Genomic DNA, 22,396 nt, shown 5'->3' on the forward strand with positions numbered 1-22,396 from the left:
TAAATTGAAAGTCACGGATTCTACGAACCAAAACTTACATACTAGGTACATACATCCATACAAAGTCTCTTTCGAAATTATATATTAGATACAAAAAAGTTTCAATTGTCGAATCCGACTCTGTGGTAGATCTCTGCTCCACATGTGGCTTTTCCCACGTGTTGGAGCTTTGCAACATCGAAAGCTTCGTGTGCGATATGCCTCGTCTCATCCTCACGGGCACCATTAATTTCATACAGAACACTGGAGCAAGGTCAAACAAAACATAACTCAGAATTAGATCGTGTATTATTATTGTTATTATTTGCGTTTACATTCAATTAACGTCCATTGCTTTTATACCACCGAGATCGCCTGAGCGAACATCCAGCGATCGAAATTGAGCCACTTTTAAAACTAACAATCGGCAAAATTTAATGCAAATAATAAACAGTGTATATGCGTAAAGCGCGTCGAAAATTTTTCGTACCGTACCCGTGTACATTTTTCCCTGGTAATTGCCACGCAAAGGGTAAAAATTCGACATGCCGCGCCATATTTATAAGAAATTACTTAATCGCAAAATGGCCATAGCCAACTGGATAAAAAGCACTTATTCGAGAGCAACGAGAGTATCAAGATGCACCGGAAGACGCCGGGGCGGTAATTTTCTCACCCGAACGCGCATAATAAATATATTATTATGCAACCTTAGCGAAATTCAAAAATTCCCCTCACCCTCTCGACTGGTCATGACCTTCGCCGACACAATTTCGCCGAATTATCTCCAAAATCATCTCCACACTTTAAACGATCCGTGTGATTTTTTACCGGGCGCTTAGCCGGAGACGTAAAAAATGACGAGCAGCTTGGCACCTGAGTTCCGGCGTCGGATACTCAGCTATCCATAAATCTTTTTAATGTTTCTATTACCCGTTAAACATTTCTCCCGCCACCCACACTCGCCCAAAACAACAATTTGCATAAAACAACGATAATGCGCGGTTAAAGTTTAATTTTTCTCACAGTGTTAATTTGTGATTTACGATTCGGACCGTTTGAGAGATGGACGTGTTGTTCATGTGTTTCATTAATGTTCAATAACGCGACGTGTCGTGTCTTCGACTTGCGCGCACACTAAAACTTTCTTTTCCTTTCAAAAATAAAATAATAATATTTAAAAAATATGTAAATGAAAAATTAGCCGAATCCTAGTTGGAATACATATGTACATATGTATGTGTTAGTACGAGCGCGTGATATACTCGCGCTACACATTTAGAATTTATATATGTATGTATCAACAATAAATTCAACGTATTTGTACTACACACATCGCATTGATTTATATTCTCAATGGGCTACATTTTACGATGTGTTTTAAACGGCAATTTATTATCACATTGCAAAACTTTAAAATGTGACGAAGGTGAACGATTGAAAATTTATGCTTTTTCATATGAAACTGTTCAATAAATTTCAACGTCGCAGACATTCACTCTCTACTGAAAAAAAGTGCAATATGCAATATCATTTATTCCAAACGGAACGGAGGGAGCTGCAATTATTATTATCCATATAAACACATATGTACATAAGTAGGTACATAGCAGGGGTTCCAAAAAACCGCCCGAAAGAAAAAACCAATTTTTGGTTATTTTCAAATAAAAATCCGGTTGACCGGCTTTCACCGGTTTTAGAAAATTAAGATTTTTTATTTTTAGTTTTAAATTTTTATATCGAAATGAAATTGTAAATATACATATTATATTATGCAAAAAAATAATTACTTATATATTAAATTGAGTTATAAACATTATGAATTTTCATAAGATCATTATTATATATTATTATTACAAATATTATAAATAATAAAATTTGTATTATACATAGATATATCAAAGCCGTAAAATGGTAGATCCTGAATACGCACAAATAATTAAATGATTTAAATAATCTACTATCAAGAATATATTAAAAACATAATGTCTTACCTCGTACAAAAACTGTGATCGTGGAATTGTGAATACACTATTGAGATGAATTTGTGTACGAAAACGTAGTTTCATAAACTATGAACTTTGAAATTTATTTTACACATCTGTTTTAGCTTAAAACAGCAAGGAATTCTTAACAAATTACGATTACGTTTTCTATACTTTTATACCTGAACACAAAAAAACTACAAATTATGGAAAACCCAATTTGCCGAAATTCTGAAAGGCCTTGTGTAGGTTATTGGAACTACTTTCAATAATATTTTATTAAGACCTGGTCTTCGTTCATTACTAAATCCTAAAGCCACCGCTAAGTGCTGTGGCTTTTGATCTTTCATAGAAATTTGAAGCTCATAATTGTTAGTTTTGAGGAAAAAAAATGAATTAAAGATAACCTTAAAAAGCCAGTTTTCGGTTTTTTGAAAATTTGTCAATAAGCCGGCTTTTCGGTTTCGGTTTAAACCAGCTTGGAAGCCTTAGGTACATAGATATCTACATATATACCTAAATAAATAATTATAAATAGAGATGCAATCTAGACTTAGAATATATGTATATGTAAATATATATATACAATATGATACATTTAAAATTATTTAGAATTAAAATAAAAACAATTGAGTTAAATAATTTCTAAATAGATAGTAGTTTGAAGATAAAATGAGTTATTCTTCATTTTAATACCTAATCGATTTAAGAATTTGTACCATCTGCAATTTTACAGTAAGCCAGATAGATGTACATAAAATGTTATAATAATACATAAAAGAAAAAGGCTTCTAGGAAGTATCTATATGTATAATTTAATTCGAATCAACTATTCAATCAAAATTGCTTTAAGCCTTAACCGTTTTAAAATAATCTTAAAAAAATAATATCACCATTCAATCAAACATATACTTTAATTAGGTTATGTATGCGTATGTATTGCGAGCAACTAATCCTTCCTCTTCTGCGACAAAACAAAAAAACGTCGTAGCATTTAAGTGGCTACACAGTAAGAAAGCGGAATAATGATAAAATTAGAGAGTTATGAGCTTTTTGTCAAGGATGTTCAAAAAAATATGTTAGTAATAAGTTATGAAACTACAGACCTGTTGAAACTATTTTACATTGAAACATCATTCATTATTTAACATTGAAACTATTTTACATTGAAACATCATTCGTATTTAATTTGAATTTAGACAAAGTAAGTAATACCCGTGTAATAAAAATAAAATGTCAATCCGTCACACTAATTAATTCAAAATAGAAACGTTGACAATATCTGCGGTCGATAAATTTTAGTAAAACAAAACGCTTACAGATGTTTTGAGAATCGGCCTTATCAATTATGGCATCTTTGGCGCTTGCGTCAAATTTAAATGTATGTATGCTCACGCGCATGCGCTCACGACGTTAATTCATTTTTAATTGATGTGATTTATCTCCACTATTTTTGGCGGAGACGCGTTTTCTTTTCGCCCAGCATCCGTTAACCGGAAGACAATGATCTCGTGGTCGATGGGAAACCACATTCTTGCGAAGGAAGAAACATGAACAGAGAACGCCAATATTTCAATACACGACCTCGGCTTTGACGTGTCGCATCCACCTGATCATCGCCGGAAAATGATCAATTTTAAACCAAAAAATACTTCCATACAAACATATCCGTATAATCACTCGGAATTGACGATTCAACGGCACGCCATAATAAAATTACACGTCCTTTTTTGCATTGTACAACGCGGAGTTTTACGACACCGTCTGTCCATTAGTCAAGTCATTGATTTAATTGAATTAGTCGATAAATTCGCATGTGTATTTTTGTATGTATTCAGTATTTTACTGTCGACTGTGATATCTTTACGCATGATGGATTGATACATCGAGTTCGTGTTTCTCGTGTCAGATCGCGACTATCTGTCTAATGTGAATTTGATAGTGGAATACGAGGTGCGATCATAAAGCACAGTGAATATTCTACAATCTACATTTAAAATTTGAAAATATAACTCTTGAAATACTCGCGCATTGTCGTGGAGGAAATATAGAAAAGTTATTTAAGTCCTTGAAACACTTCGTGATTGTTCTAATTCCAATAAAGACCAACATCAAGCAGATGTTGTCTTCTTTCAAATTCGAGTATAAATACACGAAATGGTTGTAAAACTTTGTAAAGACGTTGCTGTAAGTCTAATTGTAAAAATGTTTAATCTTCAAATGCCAACAAATGATTAAAATAGTTCAGAATATTTCGAAATTTAACATCGTTTTGCAAAAAGGATCCACCACACATTATAATATAATTATAGTATACATATATAAATATACAATAATTATATTATACATATATAAATATACAATAATTGTATTATAATTAATTTGCATATTAATATAAATTATATAAATAAATACAGTTTGCGGTTTAAAGTAACATCCGATTATATTACGAATATTTCAAATATGATACAAATTCGGCATATCTTTTAATCACATCTCGTACCATACCTATTTTTTTAAACCTTAGACACTGCCTTATGCTAACGAATCCCTCGTATTGTTTTTCATTTTACTCCTGTTGTCGGAACAAACAGTGAAAGTCACACAAAAAAAATATGTAAAATACACAGAGCGAGGCAAAAAATATACGATTCATAAAAAATGTTTATTCAGATACAAGTTGAATAAAGGAATCTTATTAACTAATAATGTATTAATAATTATTTTATTGAAATTTTATAACCGTCCGAATATGCGCCGCGTGCTGCAAAGCGCATTCGCCTTTATCTACCGGTAACCATACCCTTTGATGAAAATTTAAAAAATTCACATTTAACAATTAAAATGTCCTATCTAAATTGATTTAATATTATAATGAGGATGAGACCGTTCGCCGAAACGGCGCTTATTTTAATTAATTGAAAATCACTACTGGTTTATTCGCCGCAAGACATTAACATTTTTAACATATCCAGATAGACAGATAGCTGTCATGAGATCGTGAATAGGATATCTCATCATGACAGCACTAAAATATATTAAAATTTATTATGCGCAGGGAGATACATATTACATTTACCGATGAGACGAATGAATTTTGCATTAAAAAATTGTGCAACACGCGAACTAAAAGACTTTCTCCAATTCGAGCTGCAGCGCCTAAGTTGACTCTCTCGCCATCCGTAATATTGTACAATAACTGAAAATATATAAACAACGCTTTCTCGCATTCGCATTATTCATGAAGATCATATCAAAAGGCAATTCTTTCAACGCCGAACACTTGCATAAAGTACGCGTGAGCTTTGGCAAAATGCAATCTGCGATCAACAATTTGCATTGTATCGCCCTAACAATATTTTCAAAATCGGTCTTCGGGATGTTTAATAATTCGTTGTCGTCATAATACGACATTGTTGCCTTGTCCCTCGAAGCTCTCTATTTATAAACAATAATCATTGGGCGCTTCTTAATGTTAAAATAATAATAATAATAAGCCGCACAGTAAAAATTGTATAAATTTTCTAACGCCGTTTCATGATAATGTCCGTCGATAAAATTAAACTGTGCTCGATGTCGTAAGCTCGGTGAAAAATTACCCGGCCACACAAGCTAAGAGTTAGCGCCGTATCGTAAATGTTAATTCCTAATTATAAAATCAACGTTTCAATAAAATCTGTCGATTTGATTAATATTTCAATGATTTATATCCACGCTTAAATAAAACGTTAGGCGCTTGTAGCGCCACGGATCACGTTTTTAATGCTTCATTATCGTTTTCCAGCAATTAACTATACCGTTTTTTTCCTCTTTATATTATTTCGCTTTGTCGTAAATTCCTCCGTATTTATTTTTCGTTTATTTTTTTCGACGATTATTTAAAAGCGACAACTTATTAATAATAAAAAAAATTCGGATTTTCCAAATTCGCCATAAAATTGATATCGCGTGTGGGCAGAAGCAGCATTTTAGCGTTGCGAATGTTTCTATTGCACAAAATGACTCGCGAAAATATTTTTAAAACGATAAACAACGAATGGTAATTGTTTGTGTAGGTACTATTAATTTAATATATTGTTCGTATATGTACATATATTAGACGGAGTTTTAAATCTAATATATAATTTTGAAAGAGACTTTGTATATACATACATACACATAAGTATGTTTGTATGTAAGTATTTTTGGTTGGGAACATTCGATTCGCCATATTTAAGCTTTTTATATTACAAATAAAAACAACTAGTTACCTATATTTATCGAACGCTTCTCAAAGACTCCACGTAAATATTAATTATCTCATCATCTTTCGTCATGCTGAATGAAAATGCCTTTTCAATACGCTTCCGTTCGTCTCTGTTCTGGGCAGCACACATCCACCTAACCCCACACATTTTTCTTATTTCATCCACCCATCTCATTCGCGGCCTTCCTTGCAATTGTTAACATTTTCTAGGTATCATTCGAGCACTTATTTTGTCCATTCTTCTACTACTTACGCAACCTGCTCATTGCCAGTTCAGTAACTCCAACCACCCTTGTGATACTTCTGACCAATGTATTCCGTATCCTGTCTGGCTGCATTGTGCTTAACATACATAAAACGTTCCATAATTCTTTTGGAAGTCCTATTAACTATCGATAAAAAAAATATTATATAGATATATATGACTGTATATACATACATACTTATGTATGTAGTACTAAGCCCGCTTTAAAGGTCAAGGAATTTGACCCTTAAAGCCCTCAACATGAGGCCACCACCACCCCAACGAATACAGTCTAAGAGACCTTTTCGTCGAAGAACGAGACGGTTGTTCATGAATATAGCACTAGAACAACCGCACATCACTGTTCTAATAAAAAAACCACACTGTACATAACCAAGTACAAAATAAACAACAACGCATGAACACATAAAGCGCGCATGCGTTCGGAAATAATAGCTGAAATGTGCCGTGCGAATGCACGCACACCTCAAGTAAACATACATGTATGTATGTTTATGCGTGCATAAGCACGCACACACACACACACACACGCAAACACACACACACACACAACACAAATACATACACACATCTAAACAGAAAACGCACACTCACACACACACACATTCACAGAATAAAAAAATATATAATAAAAATGAACTCATAAATGCTTTTGCAATTAAGTGGAGTAGTAGCATCTAGGGGAACACAGCTTATCATAGCATTCCGCAAACTTTTCGAAAGCTGTAAACGATGCTTTAATCATTATTAGATCCCCATGATGCAGGAGGCCAATGAGAGAACCCCTGACGCTGTCCAGCAGAACCCTCCTCTCAGTCTCCATTCCAGGACAGGACCACAGAATGTGATCTGCATCCTGCTCCGGAAAAGAATAAAAGGACAAAAGGACTCAGATACCAAGCCCATAGATGCGAGCTTGCCGTTAAAGTGGCCATGACCAGTCAAAAATTGACTGGTTCAAAAACTGGGCGATAGCCAATCATGCTCAAGGCGCGAAGTGACCCTCGAAAAAAACAAATAGATGTGTCTACCTTTGGAGGAACAATCTCATCTAAGTTGCCAAGCCGAAATAGCACAATTAAAAAAAATAAAAGACTTCAAACTTCGCCAGAATCGAGGATCATCGCACTGTGACTGATTAGGAGCACGGAAAAGGACGCCCGAGACGGCAGCATCTAACCCACCGCGAAGTTTTTCCCGAGCAGCCCTTATTTGGACGATCAAGTCAAGTAGCAATGTACCCGCAAGAATCTGTAGTGAGTCTGTAGACGCAGTGCGATAGGCCTGGGTAAGAGTGAACAGAGGAAAACGCTGACCACTTTTTAATGTACGACGGACCGTCTTTAATTCGACACGATGACCCCAAATGCTAGATGCATACTTCAAAGAGTTCACAAACACAGCATCGTATACCAAGCGTTTTTCATGGAAACCCAAACCCCACGAGCGACCACAAAGGCGACCAATACGACCAAAGGAAACCTTAGCTTTATCTAATGCTCGCCAAATATGACCATTGAATGTAAGCCTGACATCGAGAACAACACCCAAATAAGTGGACTCGTTGACAAATTTGATCTTTGAGTCTCTGAGTTTGATATTAGGGGCTCTAACAAGATAAGGCCTTTATTAGTAAGCACTTGGACTTAGAGGGCGAGAAAGAAAGTTTTTTAATTATGGCCCAATCGTCTAGAAGGTGAAGTGCCGCAGTAGCTCTACATTCCAGCTCAACACGGGACTTTGCGTGCGTTAACAGCACGATGTCATCAGCGTACGCAACCAACCTGCAACCCTCCGGCAAATTGATTGTAAAGAGATCATTTACGAGAATTTTTCAAGTATAGATCCCAAAACGGTGCCCTGTGGACATCCAATAGAGAGATCCCTGAAACCAACCTGTCCTCCGAGTTCGAAAACCAATTTCCTATCCGACAAGTAGCTCTGCAGTAAGCATAGTAAATTCGGATGCAGTCCCAGCAGACGCATGTATGTAGTATCAAACACTCTTATTAGTTCTTAATTCAACTTGTGCAATATTTATAAATAGTAAAAAATAATGCTTAAAATACATATGCATTAAACCGTTGAAAACGATTAACTGTATTCGATTAGAATGTTCCTTTATATTTTTTTCTCTCGCTGGTTTGGACAGTTTTCCAGTATCTTAATAAAGTTCTTCGAATGGAACCAATTTATCTTCAGCTGCTTCTGAAACCTGCTCACACTGAGATCCTTGCCTACCTCAAACTACAAACATTAAATAATTTTCTCTCCAACGTCAACTCAAGTAGGTATCCCCCATAACACTTAATTTACAAAACATGCATAAGCAGATTGCTAAAGTACACACATAATTCGTCAAGCTTTCCTATAAGACTGACAACTTTCTATTGGCAAGTAATATTATCGAAACCGTATTAAAGTATTGGATTTTCGGTCGACACAAGTCTTCGGTAAAAGTGTGTCGATTGAGTTAATGTTAATTTCGGATTGCGCAGAACAGAAAAGTGCGCCAAATTACAAATGCAAATCTGATCGACGCATTGACGCGATCAGCGAACGAAGCCCATAATTACCACTTTGAGGGCGGGTCGGTCAGGTGAAACCATCACGACTTTCCCAGAGGTTTTTATCAATATATTACACGCGCATTTGTGTGCGTTACATTATTAATATCCAATACGTGGCCCGTCGACATAACGATCTCAAAATAAAAACACAGCCTTCGAACTGCGAACCCTTAAATATATTCAGCGACTTTGAATTTTGCGCATTACTTGGCCATTACGTCGTCGGGGTCTCAAAAAAGCCGACAACAAAGTGCCTCATAACGTTTATCCGAAATTATACTTATCGGAAAACATCTCGAAACCGAGCTTTTAAAGCGACTAATGTATTAATGCGCGCCGTTCGATTTAAATATTTTTTAAAACGGTTCGATTAAAATTTGAGTGTGTGTACATATACATATGTATGTACATATGTACCGACACGACGATGGCTCGGGTGCTGTTCGCTCGAGTGCCGAAATCCGATGTGATAAATGTCGACAAATTCAAAAGCTACGATCGCCAATTAATATCGGAAGACACTTCAATGGAATTCAAGGGATTTAGTACAATATGAACACCTCACATTACCTATGTCGACCTTTGCTCATACATACATATAATACAAAATATTGATTAAAATTATCATTTATATAGATTTTTATTTGTCCATACCTATTCAAAAATGCATACATACATATATATTTTTCACGCCAATCATTCAATCATCAATTTTAAAATATACATATAATATTAACATTCAACATTGTTCTACGTTTATACTCAATCGTTCAATAAGTCAACTCGATACTGAATATGGAAGTGAAGTATGTAGACGTTATTATAAATATAATTCATCGAACTTTGCCATCTCATATTTAGCATTTTGACAAATCTATTAATAGTTATTATACATACGTATGTAACTACAATATATTGGATATTTGGAAAACTTAAATCCCCTTCAATATTTTTCTACATCATAATATAATCATAGAACATATAATTCAATTCCTAAAAGCCCTAAAGCGTAGCAATATCGAAATATCTACAAAATTAAAATATTACCTTTCTATGAAACCTATGTAAACGAAGAAATTTTTTTTCCAGTTATAATTTGAAAGGGGTTTTTTTTAAATAGGCTTAGTAATATTATATATGTATGTACAAAAATATAATAATGTTTGAATTAGACTGCAAAGGAGGAAAAGAGAACAATCAATTTGACATTTCATAAAAAAAACAATAGAAAACCGTGAATGATGTAAGAGTTTTATTTCAGGATGTAACAAATTAATAAAAAGTTTGTAATAAAACAATAAATCGGTACGAATGTATGTATGCATATTGCAAATCGAATGCGAGACATATTTGTAATTTACTAATCATCCTCCTTTTAGAATTGAGCAACGAAAACTAAGGTATGCTAATGCGATTTTCTGCAACAAATTCAGCATATAAAAATTACATCACTGATAAGAATGGTAAAAAAATGGACTAAAAGAACGCCAGAAGGTAGCTTACAACACTCAGTGTAAGATCTTTTGAGAAAAACCGACAGGTATGTTCGTGGGAACCGATGGTAAATATTTTGTCAGTTATGTCGTGTTCGTCGTCGACCTCATACGACATATAGAATTACCCACACAGATCTCACACAAACTGTCTACCCAAAAATTCAGATGCTTATCTCGGACGGCGATGGCATAAATAAAAAGTTCTAGCAAAAAACAAACACCGAGCCAGATGATTATAATACCGATTAACATATTGGCATAATCCGATGATCATTATCACCGTAGAGAAAACTTTTGCTCATTGTGTGGACAAAAGCGCACACGTCGATACCCAAATTTACCATCCTATTCAAATGCGTACAATTATGAGCTGTCGTTAATAAATAAATAAAAAACAACCGATGAGATTAACATATTGGTGAAATCAAGATGGTATCTGCTGACGCCACTAACGAAATCTTTTGTTCAAACTTGCATACAATTAACATTCATATGATAGCAACATATCACGTTAACCGCTTAATTACACAACAGCCCTAGCTTATGACGTGATAGTCAGGTATTTAAATGGTCGTCTTTAGTTTCCAATGATTTTTTTAAGTAGAACTAGATATGTTTATAAATCCAAGTTGTTGATAAACTTATAATAGAAATAATTAAGTGACCCGGTGGCTTAAAGTGAATCCGTAATATCATGCCAAAGCTATGCAAAAAAGTCCCTAAATGGCCGTATTAAAGGAAACTCTCGTTGATTTCAAAGATGTTTCCAAACAAATGTACAAACAAAATAATAATAAAATAAATAAACTCGGTTATTTTTTTATAATTATTTTCGAAAGGAAACCTTAAACTTGGACGTACGAGTATGTACATACATACGTAGTTCCATAGCAGACGAATCCACTTCGGCCTCATTATTGTTTTACAATCTCTGTTGTTGTCTTGAGAACACTTGTGTATCGCGTGTGAGACATATCGATGACTCTTTGGCGCTTAGAATTGGCGATCTGGTCCATCTAGTATGCAATGGGTGAGTGGCAGGTGACAAGTGGCAAGTGGCAAGTGGCAGCCACCTGTCGCTGGTCGGGTTGACTGCTCTTGCGGGACACCACCTCATGCGGGCCACCGTTACACCAACCAACCATAACAACCCATCGACAACCAAAACGGAAGCGACCCAACTGCTGCCTAACAGATCCGGTGTACACACTTCAAAATACCAACGATATTAAATCCAAATTTAGATTATAGTTAACTATTGCACAGACTCTAAGTCCGTCTGAAATACGAGCAGCCTATGTTTTCTAGAAACTAGATTTAAGATTCATCAGGTCTCTTTGGTGGACTGTATTTGGTAAGGCAAGGGGGATAACTTTTGAGGCGCGTGCCGGCAACGGTTCCGGCACGCGCCCTCCGGCACCACATCCGTGAAAAGTCGTTGGGTGTACCTTATCGCACCCTTGTGCTACGTTATGGTTCAATTGCACTTTACACGTTAAAAAATGTGCCCTACAAGGTGAAACACGAGCCGTTGTACACTGAAATACAATGCAGGTAGCAGTTGTGGGTGTTGGATTGTTTGGTATTTTAGTACTACATATAAGATCAAACAATCTTCATTGAGTGATTGTATGCATTCCAAATCTATAGAATGTTTCGTTAAAACTACACATAACGACATAACCGTTATAATACATTCAAAAGTTTTTTATCAATAGACGCGAGAGATTGAGCTTTTTTTATTAATTTAACTGTATGGGCGTGTGGGTGGTAGGATATTAAACTAACCAAAAATTTAAGTATTTAAATCCACATCTTCCTCGTATATATAGAGAGTAAGCTAATTAGACATACATGAGCAGTACGTCAAAATCCAAAGCGATTATTGCTAGCAATATTCTCCTATAATGATTATATTTGGAAAATTACATAAATAAAAGGAGGGTTAGCCAAAATCCCCCTATAAGCTATTTCACAATATAAAAAGAAATTAGGATTGAAAATAATTCGACAAAATTTTAACGAAGGCAATGAGCAAATTTTAGATTCCGATTGATCGACGAATTTTATTATGTACCTCAAGCATACACGATTACTCAAAACGTCGAGCTAACCAAAAGCGTAATCAATATAAGGACAAATCCGAAGGGGGGGGGGGGGGTTGATAGGAGCAATCTCCTTCCCAATGTACGAGAATAAATTTTGGAAAATCCTATATTTACCTCTACGTTTTCTTTATATTCCAGTCTCTGATTCGTTCCAGTGAGGATACCTGACATAGCAGAAAAGTCTCGATTTGGGAGGTGGCAACGAAAAATGGAAAGATGTCATCATTTAGGTATACCTAGTGAAATTAATCTTCATACGTTCAATATTTATTGTATATATGTAATATCATTACAAGTAGTTAACTAATAAAAAAAGGTATTGACTTCAGAACATCTAATATAACATCTGGACCATCATGGCACATACACTTGTGGACAAATGTATTAGGCCACTTGTAAAAAATACTTTTGACCGAAAATACTAGGGTATTCGAAAGAACCACTACCTGTATTGTACATATCTTACTAGGAATTCATCTATTACTTAACCCTACTTTCTTTTTTTGGGTTGTTTGTTATTTAAAAAACATACGAAATTGTCCTTTTTACGCAAATCAACGTTTCAAGAGTTGTGGTTTCGTCGCGTTGTTTTTACTGTTTCCGCTTTCGTTTTCTTATCTTTTTTGTTTTTTTTTTTAATGAAGAGCATCTTTTATTGAAAAATACCAAAAATACGGAAATTGAGTGAACGGAACAGGGCTCAGGTTATTTTAATATATTTTCAAGGGTTGGGAAAGATAAAAATTTCTAAACAAATTAAATTATCCCAATCTGCGGTCCAAGCGACAATAAAAGAATAAAGTGAGATTGGTTCTGTAATAAATCGATCGAAAACGAGAAGAATAAGGAAGAGAACACTGTGTCAAAAACTCATTTTAACTACCGTGTCTTTCAAACTCCCAAAAACGGACCTTCTGAGCTAGTTGCAGAAATGAAAATTAATATTCGCGAATCGTAAGAAGACGTTTGACGGAAGTTGGATTATGGGGTTTCAAAGCCAGAAAGTAGCAGTTTTCTCTCTGAGATAAACTACATATAATACATACAATATTAATTTTAGTCGGAAATTAAATTCATTATAAAAAATATTTAAATAATCGTTACATAAACAATTATTTATATGACTTAATGGAATATAATTTAAATATTTTCTTCCCTTAGTACGATATGTGGGAACAAAAATTTTAAAATCGCAAATATAAAATTCTCCTACGGCTAAGACAACTGAAATTAAGTAAATCAAATTTAACACATATGATATGTATGTATGTAAGTAATGGTCATTCGAATAAATATACAATATGAACAGTAATTTTTAAAATAAAACAATTAATTCTAAAACAGAATTGCAGTGCTCTATTTTTAAAGATTTAAACCGCAAATGATTTCGGTATTTTTCATGCCAATGACCACGTATTGAAAATAAAAATAAAATAGCACCTAATGATAGACAAATTATCATACACGACGAAATAAGAAATATACCGTGTTCAGTGGTGGTGAACTGAAGGGTAGTAAGCAGCTGACCAGGTCAACGGTCTGTGACTATTCGTATGTGAGGTAATGCATATTTGTCATCATTGAACCTGTCCTTATATATGTAGACAGCTGTTACATTTTATTCACTTGTTCTAATACTACGAACAAGTTCAGTGAACCATTATAAAAACTTTATTAATAGAGCGAATATTTCACTAGTATATTTCATGTACTTCTTAGTATGGTATATTTCATGTACTTCTTAGTATAGTATGTTTCATATACATATGTACTTCTTCATATATAGTAATATACATAGAAGAAGTACATGTATGTATCACATATCTTATATCTTGAAATCATACGATTGAGCTTATTTAACCCAATATCCCAGAATATATCACAATTTTTGCCGATAAATTAATCATAAGAAGAATTCATATAATAATAACTCAATAAAAAAAAAAATATATATATATATATATATATATATATATATAAGATTTTAATAATTTTTTTGATTTTATTTGAATAAATATGAATTTATTGTTCCATGAATGAAATATTGTACTTCCAAATCAAAATATAAGCAGTATTGAAAGAGGATTTAAATTGTTTATGTTTATCAGTCAGCAGTATGACTCAGTGGTTGCGTTTATGTTTAGTACCGAGTCTGCTGCTGCTGGTCAAACTTGGATATTTGTGACTCCAAGTCGATCGTTCCCTATCAGAGTTTGCCAATTTATCTGAATTCATTGTTGAAAGGATTCCTTCCCATCGATGTCACAAATATCTGAATTTGATTTATGTACAATATGTAAAAATGTATGTACAAGTCTAAATCCATAGATGTCTCTATGGGATAATTCATTCATTAATTAATTGTTAATTTCGTGTTCTTCACCCTCTCAAAATACAGTGATTTATGTAATAAAAAATGCTGCTATGTTTTTTTAATTAATTGCCTAGGAAGGTGCATTGGGGTTTACCTGTTAGGCCTTCCTGGTATATACATATATATGTAAAAATGTGTAAAAATAAATAAAAAATATGCTTACAGATAAATTATGTCCACCAGTGAAATTAAATCTCTTACCTTCACTGAAACCTAAAAAATTAAATATAATATTAAAAATTAATACAGGAATTATTAAATAAAGTTGTACAATACAAAAAAAATTGAAAATTCACCATATATGTGTTATCTCCATAGCAATAGTTTAGGCCCCTTTGCCAATCATCTTCTTCGATATTTATTTAAAGCACATCATTTAACAAACACTGATATTTACTTGTAATACCATTTAGAATTATAGTAATTATTTTTAAAATTTGAATTCACTTTATACAAAAAAAAAACAAATGAATTTATTTTTCACATGCGAAAGAAAATTTCAACACAACTAAATAATTAAAATTATTATGAAAAACACGCACTTATATCACCATTCATCACAATATTTTTAGCTAGCTATTAGTTACTAATAACCGATGTAGCTATTAGTTACTAATAACTGATACGAATGATAATTTATCTGAACAAAATACGCGTATGTTGCGTACGAAGTGATGATGATATTCAATAAAACTATGTATAGTCGACACTTGCATTTCGATTTATTTTCCTAAAAACTTTCAGATTCTTTCACGAATCATATAATTGTATTGATTGATACTTTTAAAAATCAATTAAAACGTTAAATATTCGCTAACAATTTTCGCCTAGTGAGAAGCTCGTCTGTTTTTCGTACACTGAAATTGAATAAAAACAAACAACTGAATTGAATTTATTAAGTTCAAATGCACAAACATTTGAAATGTTATTTATTTTTTCACTTTTTTTCATTTAATTGTATTCGATAAAAACATAATAGTTTTGTCACTGCAAGGTCTACAGGGATTTCTTCTTTCTATTTTAACTATTACATACATATATACATATACAATATGTATACAGCATTGTTTCTAATTAAACTACTTATTATTTCATTAAATTATTAAATACCTGTATAAATTTCTAAGTTGGATTCTAAAAGTAAACGTCAGAACTTTGGCTTAATTAGTGGTACTGTTGAGTGCAACAAAATAAGAAAAACAGTTTTTACAAACGAAAGTCACTGAATTGGAAAATTAAATATTACCATACTGACAAATATTCATATTTTATTTCCGGTTTTTATTTCCGTTTTAATAGATTTAGGTGAACCTTGCACCTGCTGAAAAACGTATACACAGTGTAATTACGCAAAGGAAATCAACGGTGCGAAACACAGGGGACAACCTGCCAAGAAACAATTATGTATACTATACATTTTATCCCTTATGTCAATTAAGACTATCTGTATGTACAATTGGACAGTGAAGGATATTTATAAATCATACGCAGGCGCTCGTAATTATTACATTACTTTTTATTTAAAAAAATGTATAAAAATATGTATGTACATATTGTGTATGTATAGTGAGATTTCATTAATGAGTATTATTATGTAAATGTATGTACATATTATACATTTATTTATGAAACATGGTTAAGAAAATAATGTTTACAATGTGTTAACATTATAATTAAATAATTATTCAATATTCGAGATTGGCAAGAGCAAATGTATGTATAATATAAGTTGTAATGGACACTGTTTCAAAACTTTTAAATACACATTTCGAATTCTACATATTAGTTTACCTATTAATGTAAAATATAATATCAATATTGGAATGATAAAAATACACAAATAAATACAACTATATAAATCATCATACAACAACAAATAAATTTGGTATATTATCACTGTAAACATAAAATATTATATTTATATGAATCGCAATTTCGATTCAAGTCATAAAACATTAAATAATAAATCAAAAAATAAATAAAAGCCAATCCTTCACATCCAAAATAATTAGAAGAATGTACAGTTTTTAGGAACCATTTAGTTCTTATGAGTAAAAAAAGAAAGCCTTTTAAATTTAAATCATTAGCCAAAATTCTATTTAGTGTCATATTATATAATAATATATTATTAAATCAATCAATTTGAATACAAATCAGTAAAAATCATTAGTTATTCATTTATACATATATGTATATATTATTCTTAGCATGTATGTGATACATGTAATACTAGTAAGTATATTAGAGTCTTTACTTTTATTAGATCAAATTATAATATTGTACTTTCATCGTATTCATATAAAATTAAAGTTCTTCATGTGAAATATTTTGTTCTAATTTGACGAATTCCAAAAATGACGATTGCGATCTAACATGCTCCACTCCAATATTGACTAAACGTATGAATTCATCGACGTCAAATGCATAGTTGGTGAATTTAGGATGGGAACCGCCTTCAGGATGATGACCCTAAGCATATAAGTAAATATTGCGACAACTATTAAATATACGAATATATTATGCAAGTAAAAAAAGAATGATTGAAAACATATAATCACCTCATCCTGTTGAATAATCTTATCTTCATTTTCCCAAGTTACGTATTTGACACCTCGCAGCCTTGCCAGATCAGAATAACAGGCAGAATCTTCACAATTGTACCTGTAAATTGAACATAATATATCAAAAATAATTTTGGAATGCGTCAATTAACTTTTTTTATATACATATGTATATGTATGTATTTTACTTACAATTCAAAAACAACAGCCCAGTCCGGTAAAAATAAAAGATGAGTCAATCCAGCTCCATGCATTCCAATAAATATATCAGTATTATGGGTTGTTGTAAGTTGATTTGAAAATGGAATAGATCTATTATAAACTACTCTGTTTACAATAAAATTATCATTTTCATTCAACTTGTCAATAAGTTCGACTTCATTGAGTATTGTTCTGTATTTAGTTTCACGCGACAGCAAAGTAATTCTGATTTTATCACTATTTCTGTTATCTAATTTTATGTTCAATCCATTTAAAACGTGTTTTGAAAATGCATGAAATAGTCCACTTTTTTCACAACCATATATCTGAAAACAAAACGACACATTTGATGAGCAAATTTTGATAAACATGCTTTACTTTCAACAAACAAATACAAATTAAAGTTTTATTAAGAAAACTACAAATTTGAAACACCTACTATTGGAGTGTTATAGTAAAGACCAAAAATCATCCGTGGTAAAAGAGGAAAGACAACATTCTTAAAGCATACAACTTCGCCTCTAAACGTTTTGAGGTCCCATATTGGATTGTTAGTAAATGCATTCCATGTTTCTTTGAAAGCAGATTCATATGTATATGTTTCCCATATTAGTATATGATTATCTTTTGAAAAACCATGTGGATGCGATAAATTAACATGCAAAGACGTATACAAATTGAAAAAATCACAAAAATGATGATACATATTTACAGCTGAAACAATGCAAGTAAAAATAAGGTATTAAAATTTCTACCAGTATTAGTTACAAATACAAAATTAATTTAAATATTTTTGTATACAAACTTGCGTCAATTTTCATAATATATGTAGGTTTTTCAATCACAACGTCACACAAGTTATCGTTTATAGGCTTATTATTAAGCGAAACAAAATGTCTCATTTCGGGACCCCAAGATTGTAAAGGACTTATATGTTCAGCTTCCTTAACTAAACGATCTGCAAACACCTTGCAATAACCACCTAAAATATATTTTTTTTAAATCAAAATTGAAAAATATAAATAATAAAATATTGAATATATAAACATTATATTATAAAGATACAAATAAAATAATTTTTCACAAACCAATTTGACCAGGGCCTAATATATCCATTTTATATCTCAAATTGTCTTCACGTTTAATCAAATTCGTAAAATTCAGCATCAAATTGCGACCACGGCAAAATCTTAAAAATATATTGTCTATATTAAGATGACAATTGCAATTTAATTGAGGTATGTACATAATCATAAAAAATCATCACCTCATATATTGAGAACATTCTAAAGATGAATCATCAATGAAGAGAGGTTCACACATTACTTTCAATTCTTTCAATTGTTCTTTGACGTAACCTGTAAAATTAAATTTAAAAAATATGTATAGACACAGTAAAGTATAGATAAGTTAATATTATGTGAAATAGAAGACATATTGTATAAATAAAAATACGAACCAAAATCAGCTTGTGAAAAAAATGTATCGAACTGCGCTTGCTTTGATTTAACCCAACCTTTATGATCCCCTGGACAGCTTGGAGCTTTATAACCATTCTCCATTGTACAATAACTTTCATAGCCCCAACACTTGCGACTGTTTAAGTATTGTTTATACACACAATTGTCATCTTTCGCGCATTCTTCAGCCACATTGGGAAATGCGGTAAAATACTGCGGTAAATGCTCTTCAGGAAAATTGATTGACGAAATATTTAATGACGAAAGACGAGGTATTGTCAAAACAAAGCAAATATAAATATAGCTGTTGAGTATATACATTTTCAATTTACTCATGATATATATTTAGCTTTCGTTTTATTGTAAACTAACAGGTTTGTCGATTGCGAAAAAAAATACAACAGACATAACCAACGCGGACGCTAACTGTCAGCATGACAACCATCAACATGTGCTTCATCCGCCGTAGAACAACCTAATAGCGACCATTAACTAAAACGTCAAAATTATAAAATGAAGGTAAATATTGGAATATATTCAGAGCCGTCAAGAGAAAATCGCTGGTACCCTCCTCTACTCGCGCCTGCTTGTTGACATAGTCGAAACTTGATGTCACAGCGAAGCCTAATAATTGGTTTTTGATAAATATAAGTTTAACCCGTTGGGTGCTAACGACACGCCTGTCGTGTTCACAAAATTTCCGTAGCCGCGCGCGACTCACCGAACGCGCTTTGTCCCTTTCCAACAGAAAGGTTCAAAAAAAAATACGCACTTGCTGTAGTAACGCGAGAAGCATTCAATTTTTTCGCCTAAAGGTCTCTATACACTCTCTATTTTAAATTTTATATAATGTTATTTACTGTTTATTTTTTAACTTATTCAAAAAATATAGACGTTTTGGCGATTATATTTTTATACAAAAAGCTTAGTAAATATTACTCTTAGTAAATGTAAGTGAATATACTAAAATGTCTAATGGTTGATCCAAATATGATGCTATCACTTTATATGTAAAAATGCCAATTTTTTTTCGATTTACCTGCTTACACGATAATGGTGAGTCGATTCCTGGAAAACATCATGTAATACCTTTTAGCAATTGTGGACTTTTACACTATCTTTTAAAGGAACTAATTAAGGGAAAAACCACAAGTTCCTTTTTTACGGGATATCATATGAAAAGTACATTCAGTCTTAGCTCAACTGTCGTTTGAGACTTCACGACTTGACTTACGTATCTACAAGAACATGGTCGAATACAGCTATGCAGCGTCAGTAGATTCCTTTTACGGGGAGGCCAGGGATTAAAGTTGCTATTCAGGGAAACGAACCCATAGATTTAACAATCGACGAAATTGAAAAGTAAGATATAACAGTCGACGAATTTGAAATTTGGCTAGGACTTTTGCTGCACATGGGGACCATGCGATTGAATCGTCAAAGTGATTATTGGAAAAAACATTATTTATTCAACTTCACCACATTCTCCCAATTTATGTCTCGTGATAGATTTGATTCAGAGGGCTTTGCATTTTAATAATAATGAAGAAGATGATACTAGCGAAAATAATGAATAAATATAGGTATTGTATAGCGTGCTTTATGCAAGATTCAGGTAGACGCGCCTTCCAAGAAATGTCTAGACCTCCACACTGTCAAAACATTTGTGAGACAGAGCTATTTTATAAAATATCAGCATAGCACGGATTCTAGCTCAGCATTGAAAGTGTTAACGAAGCATTATAATTGGTTTTGAATAAACTTTCTCGTTACCCGGAGACAAAGGATAACCTCGAGCACCATAAATCAGGATGACATCATTCAACGAGTACATATATAATCCAGAACAGAGGGCTCCCTTCCCTTCGCCTTCTGCTGAAGTGGGCAGCTAACCCACTTGCCGGCGAATATATTATATTTGTAATAAACTTGTATACTGTACACAGCGGCGGTTTATCATATATTAAAAATAAGCATGAGCTTATTTTAAATAGGTTCTAGGCCAGGGTTTCCCAAACTTTTTCTGCAATGGCACACTTCGCAAACCCAGAAATTTTAACGGTACACTTGGCTTACTTTTTAAGTTGGGTAATTCCTGCTAGTAAAAATTTAAAAAAAAATGTTATTAAAACACATTTTAGTAATTATTTTTAAATATAAAACTAAAAACATAAAAATAGGAATAAATAAAGCACTTGACTTTGATGATTTTGAGTCCTTGAACTGCGTATCTTTTTGATATTAGACCACAATATTGGTAAGTTGCATTGTAATATCTGATGTGGAGTGTGCACTTTGATTTCGTTGCAGAATTGTACTTTTTTAAAAATTCACTCAAATTGGCAAAAAAATTCACTCCTGTTGTCACAAGTCTTCTGTATTTATTGTGTGAATAATTTGTAAAAATTATGTACAAAAATCTAAATCCATAGATATCTCAGTGGCTACATCCACACTACCGATATCTACACCCGATATTTACGAAGTTTTCCAAAACCAGTTCATAAATAGCAACCACAGGTTGCAATATGGGAACTGGATATGGAAAATTCGAAAATATCGGGTGTAGATATCGGTAGTGTGGACGTAGCCAACGGATAACTTCTGTAATTAATTAATTAATTGTTATTTCGTGTTCTTCAGCTTCTGGAAATACAGTGATTTATGTAATACTTAATTGCTGCATTGTTTGTAATTAATTGTCTAGGAAGGCGCATTGGAGTCTTCCTGTCAAGCCTTCTTGGTTTTAAATAAAAATTTAAAAATTAATATATAGGTGGGCAGATAGTTTTAACTTTTTTTTATATTAAGAGGGCTGAACACCAGCGCCTTGTCCATACAAACGTATTACACTTCTCCCTTCATCAATTATGGCACTAGAGAAATTATTTTTTAATATACTATGGATATCCAACATTGGCATGCATATATGCTTTTATTTTTTTGATTAATTATTTTTTATAGGAGCTAGGAGCCGCCAAACATCAACAAAATAGCCTCTTTTTTACACCCACGAAAAGAGTCCAGCGTGCTTATTTAACGGTCGATTTTAAAAAAAATACGCACATAGTTGCACAGAAAATATCTTTCTCATACCGATGAAATTTTTTTAAAAATTGGTCCAGTTTCGGAGGAGAAAATAGGAGAATAC

The 22,396-nt window shown here is 32.7% G+C and overlaps 1 protein-coding gene across 1 annotated transcript; it reads right to left on the reverse strand.

Annotated features, from left to right (window-relative positions):
• Nucleotides 1-16,520: 16,520 nt before the first annotated feature.
• Eogt (EGF-domain O-GlcNAc transferase) lies at nucleotides 16,521-19,696 on the reverse strand. Its single transcript, XM_077436255.1, has 8 exons — nucleotides 19,245-19,696; nucleotides 19,053-19,143; nucleotides 18,874-18,974; nucleotides 18,591-18,767; nucleotides 18,225-18,499; nucleotides 17,777-18,111; nucleotides 17,582-17,684; nucleotides 16,521-17,492 (listed from the first exon to the last, which is right to left on the reverse strand). The coding sequence occupies exons 1-8, from the start codon at nucleotides 19,579-19,581 to the stop codon at nucleotides 17,328-17,330; spliced, it is 1,584 nt and encodes a 527-aa protein (XP_077292381.1). The 5' UTR covers nucleotides 19,582-19,696; the 3' UTR covers nucleotides 16,521-17,327.
• Nucleotides 19,697-22,396: the final 2,700 nt, after the last annotated feature.

Source organism: Arctopsyche grandis, chromosome 8 (genome assembly GCF_051622035.1).
Source record: "Arctopsyche grandis isolate Sample6627 chromosome 8, ASM5162203v2, whole genome shotgun sequence".
In the NCBI taxonomy this organism is placed as follows: domain Eukaryota; kingdom Metazoa; phylum Arthropoda; class Insecta; order Trichoptera; family Hydropsychidae; genus Arctopsyche; species Arctopsyche grandis.

What these genes read in the sequence shown, in the direction of transcription:
- Eogt (XM_077436255.1), bottom strand. Translation starts at nt 19,581, where the DNA reads ATGAGTAAATTGAAAATGTATATACTCAACAGCTATATTTATATTTGC. An exon ending in TATTATGAAAATTGACGCAA is followed by an intron (nt 18,500 to 18,590) that starts GTTTGTATACAA and finishes GCATTGTTTCAG; the next exon opens with CTGTAAATATGTATCATCAT. An exon ending in TTTACTATAACACTCCAATA is followed by an intron (nt 18,112 to 18,224) that starts GTAGGTGTTTCA and finishes TTTTGTTTTCAG; the next exon opens with ATATATGGTTGTGAAAAAAG.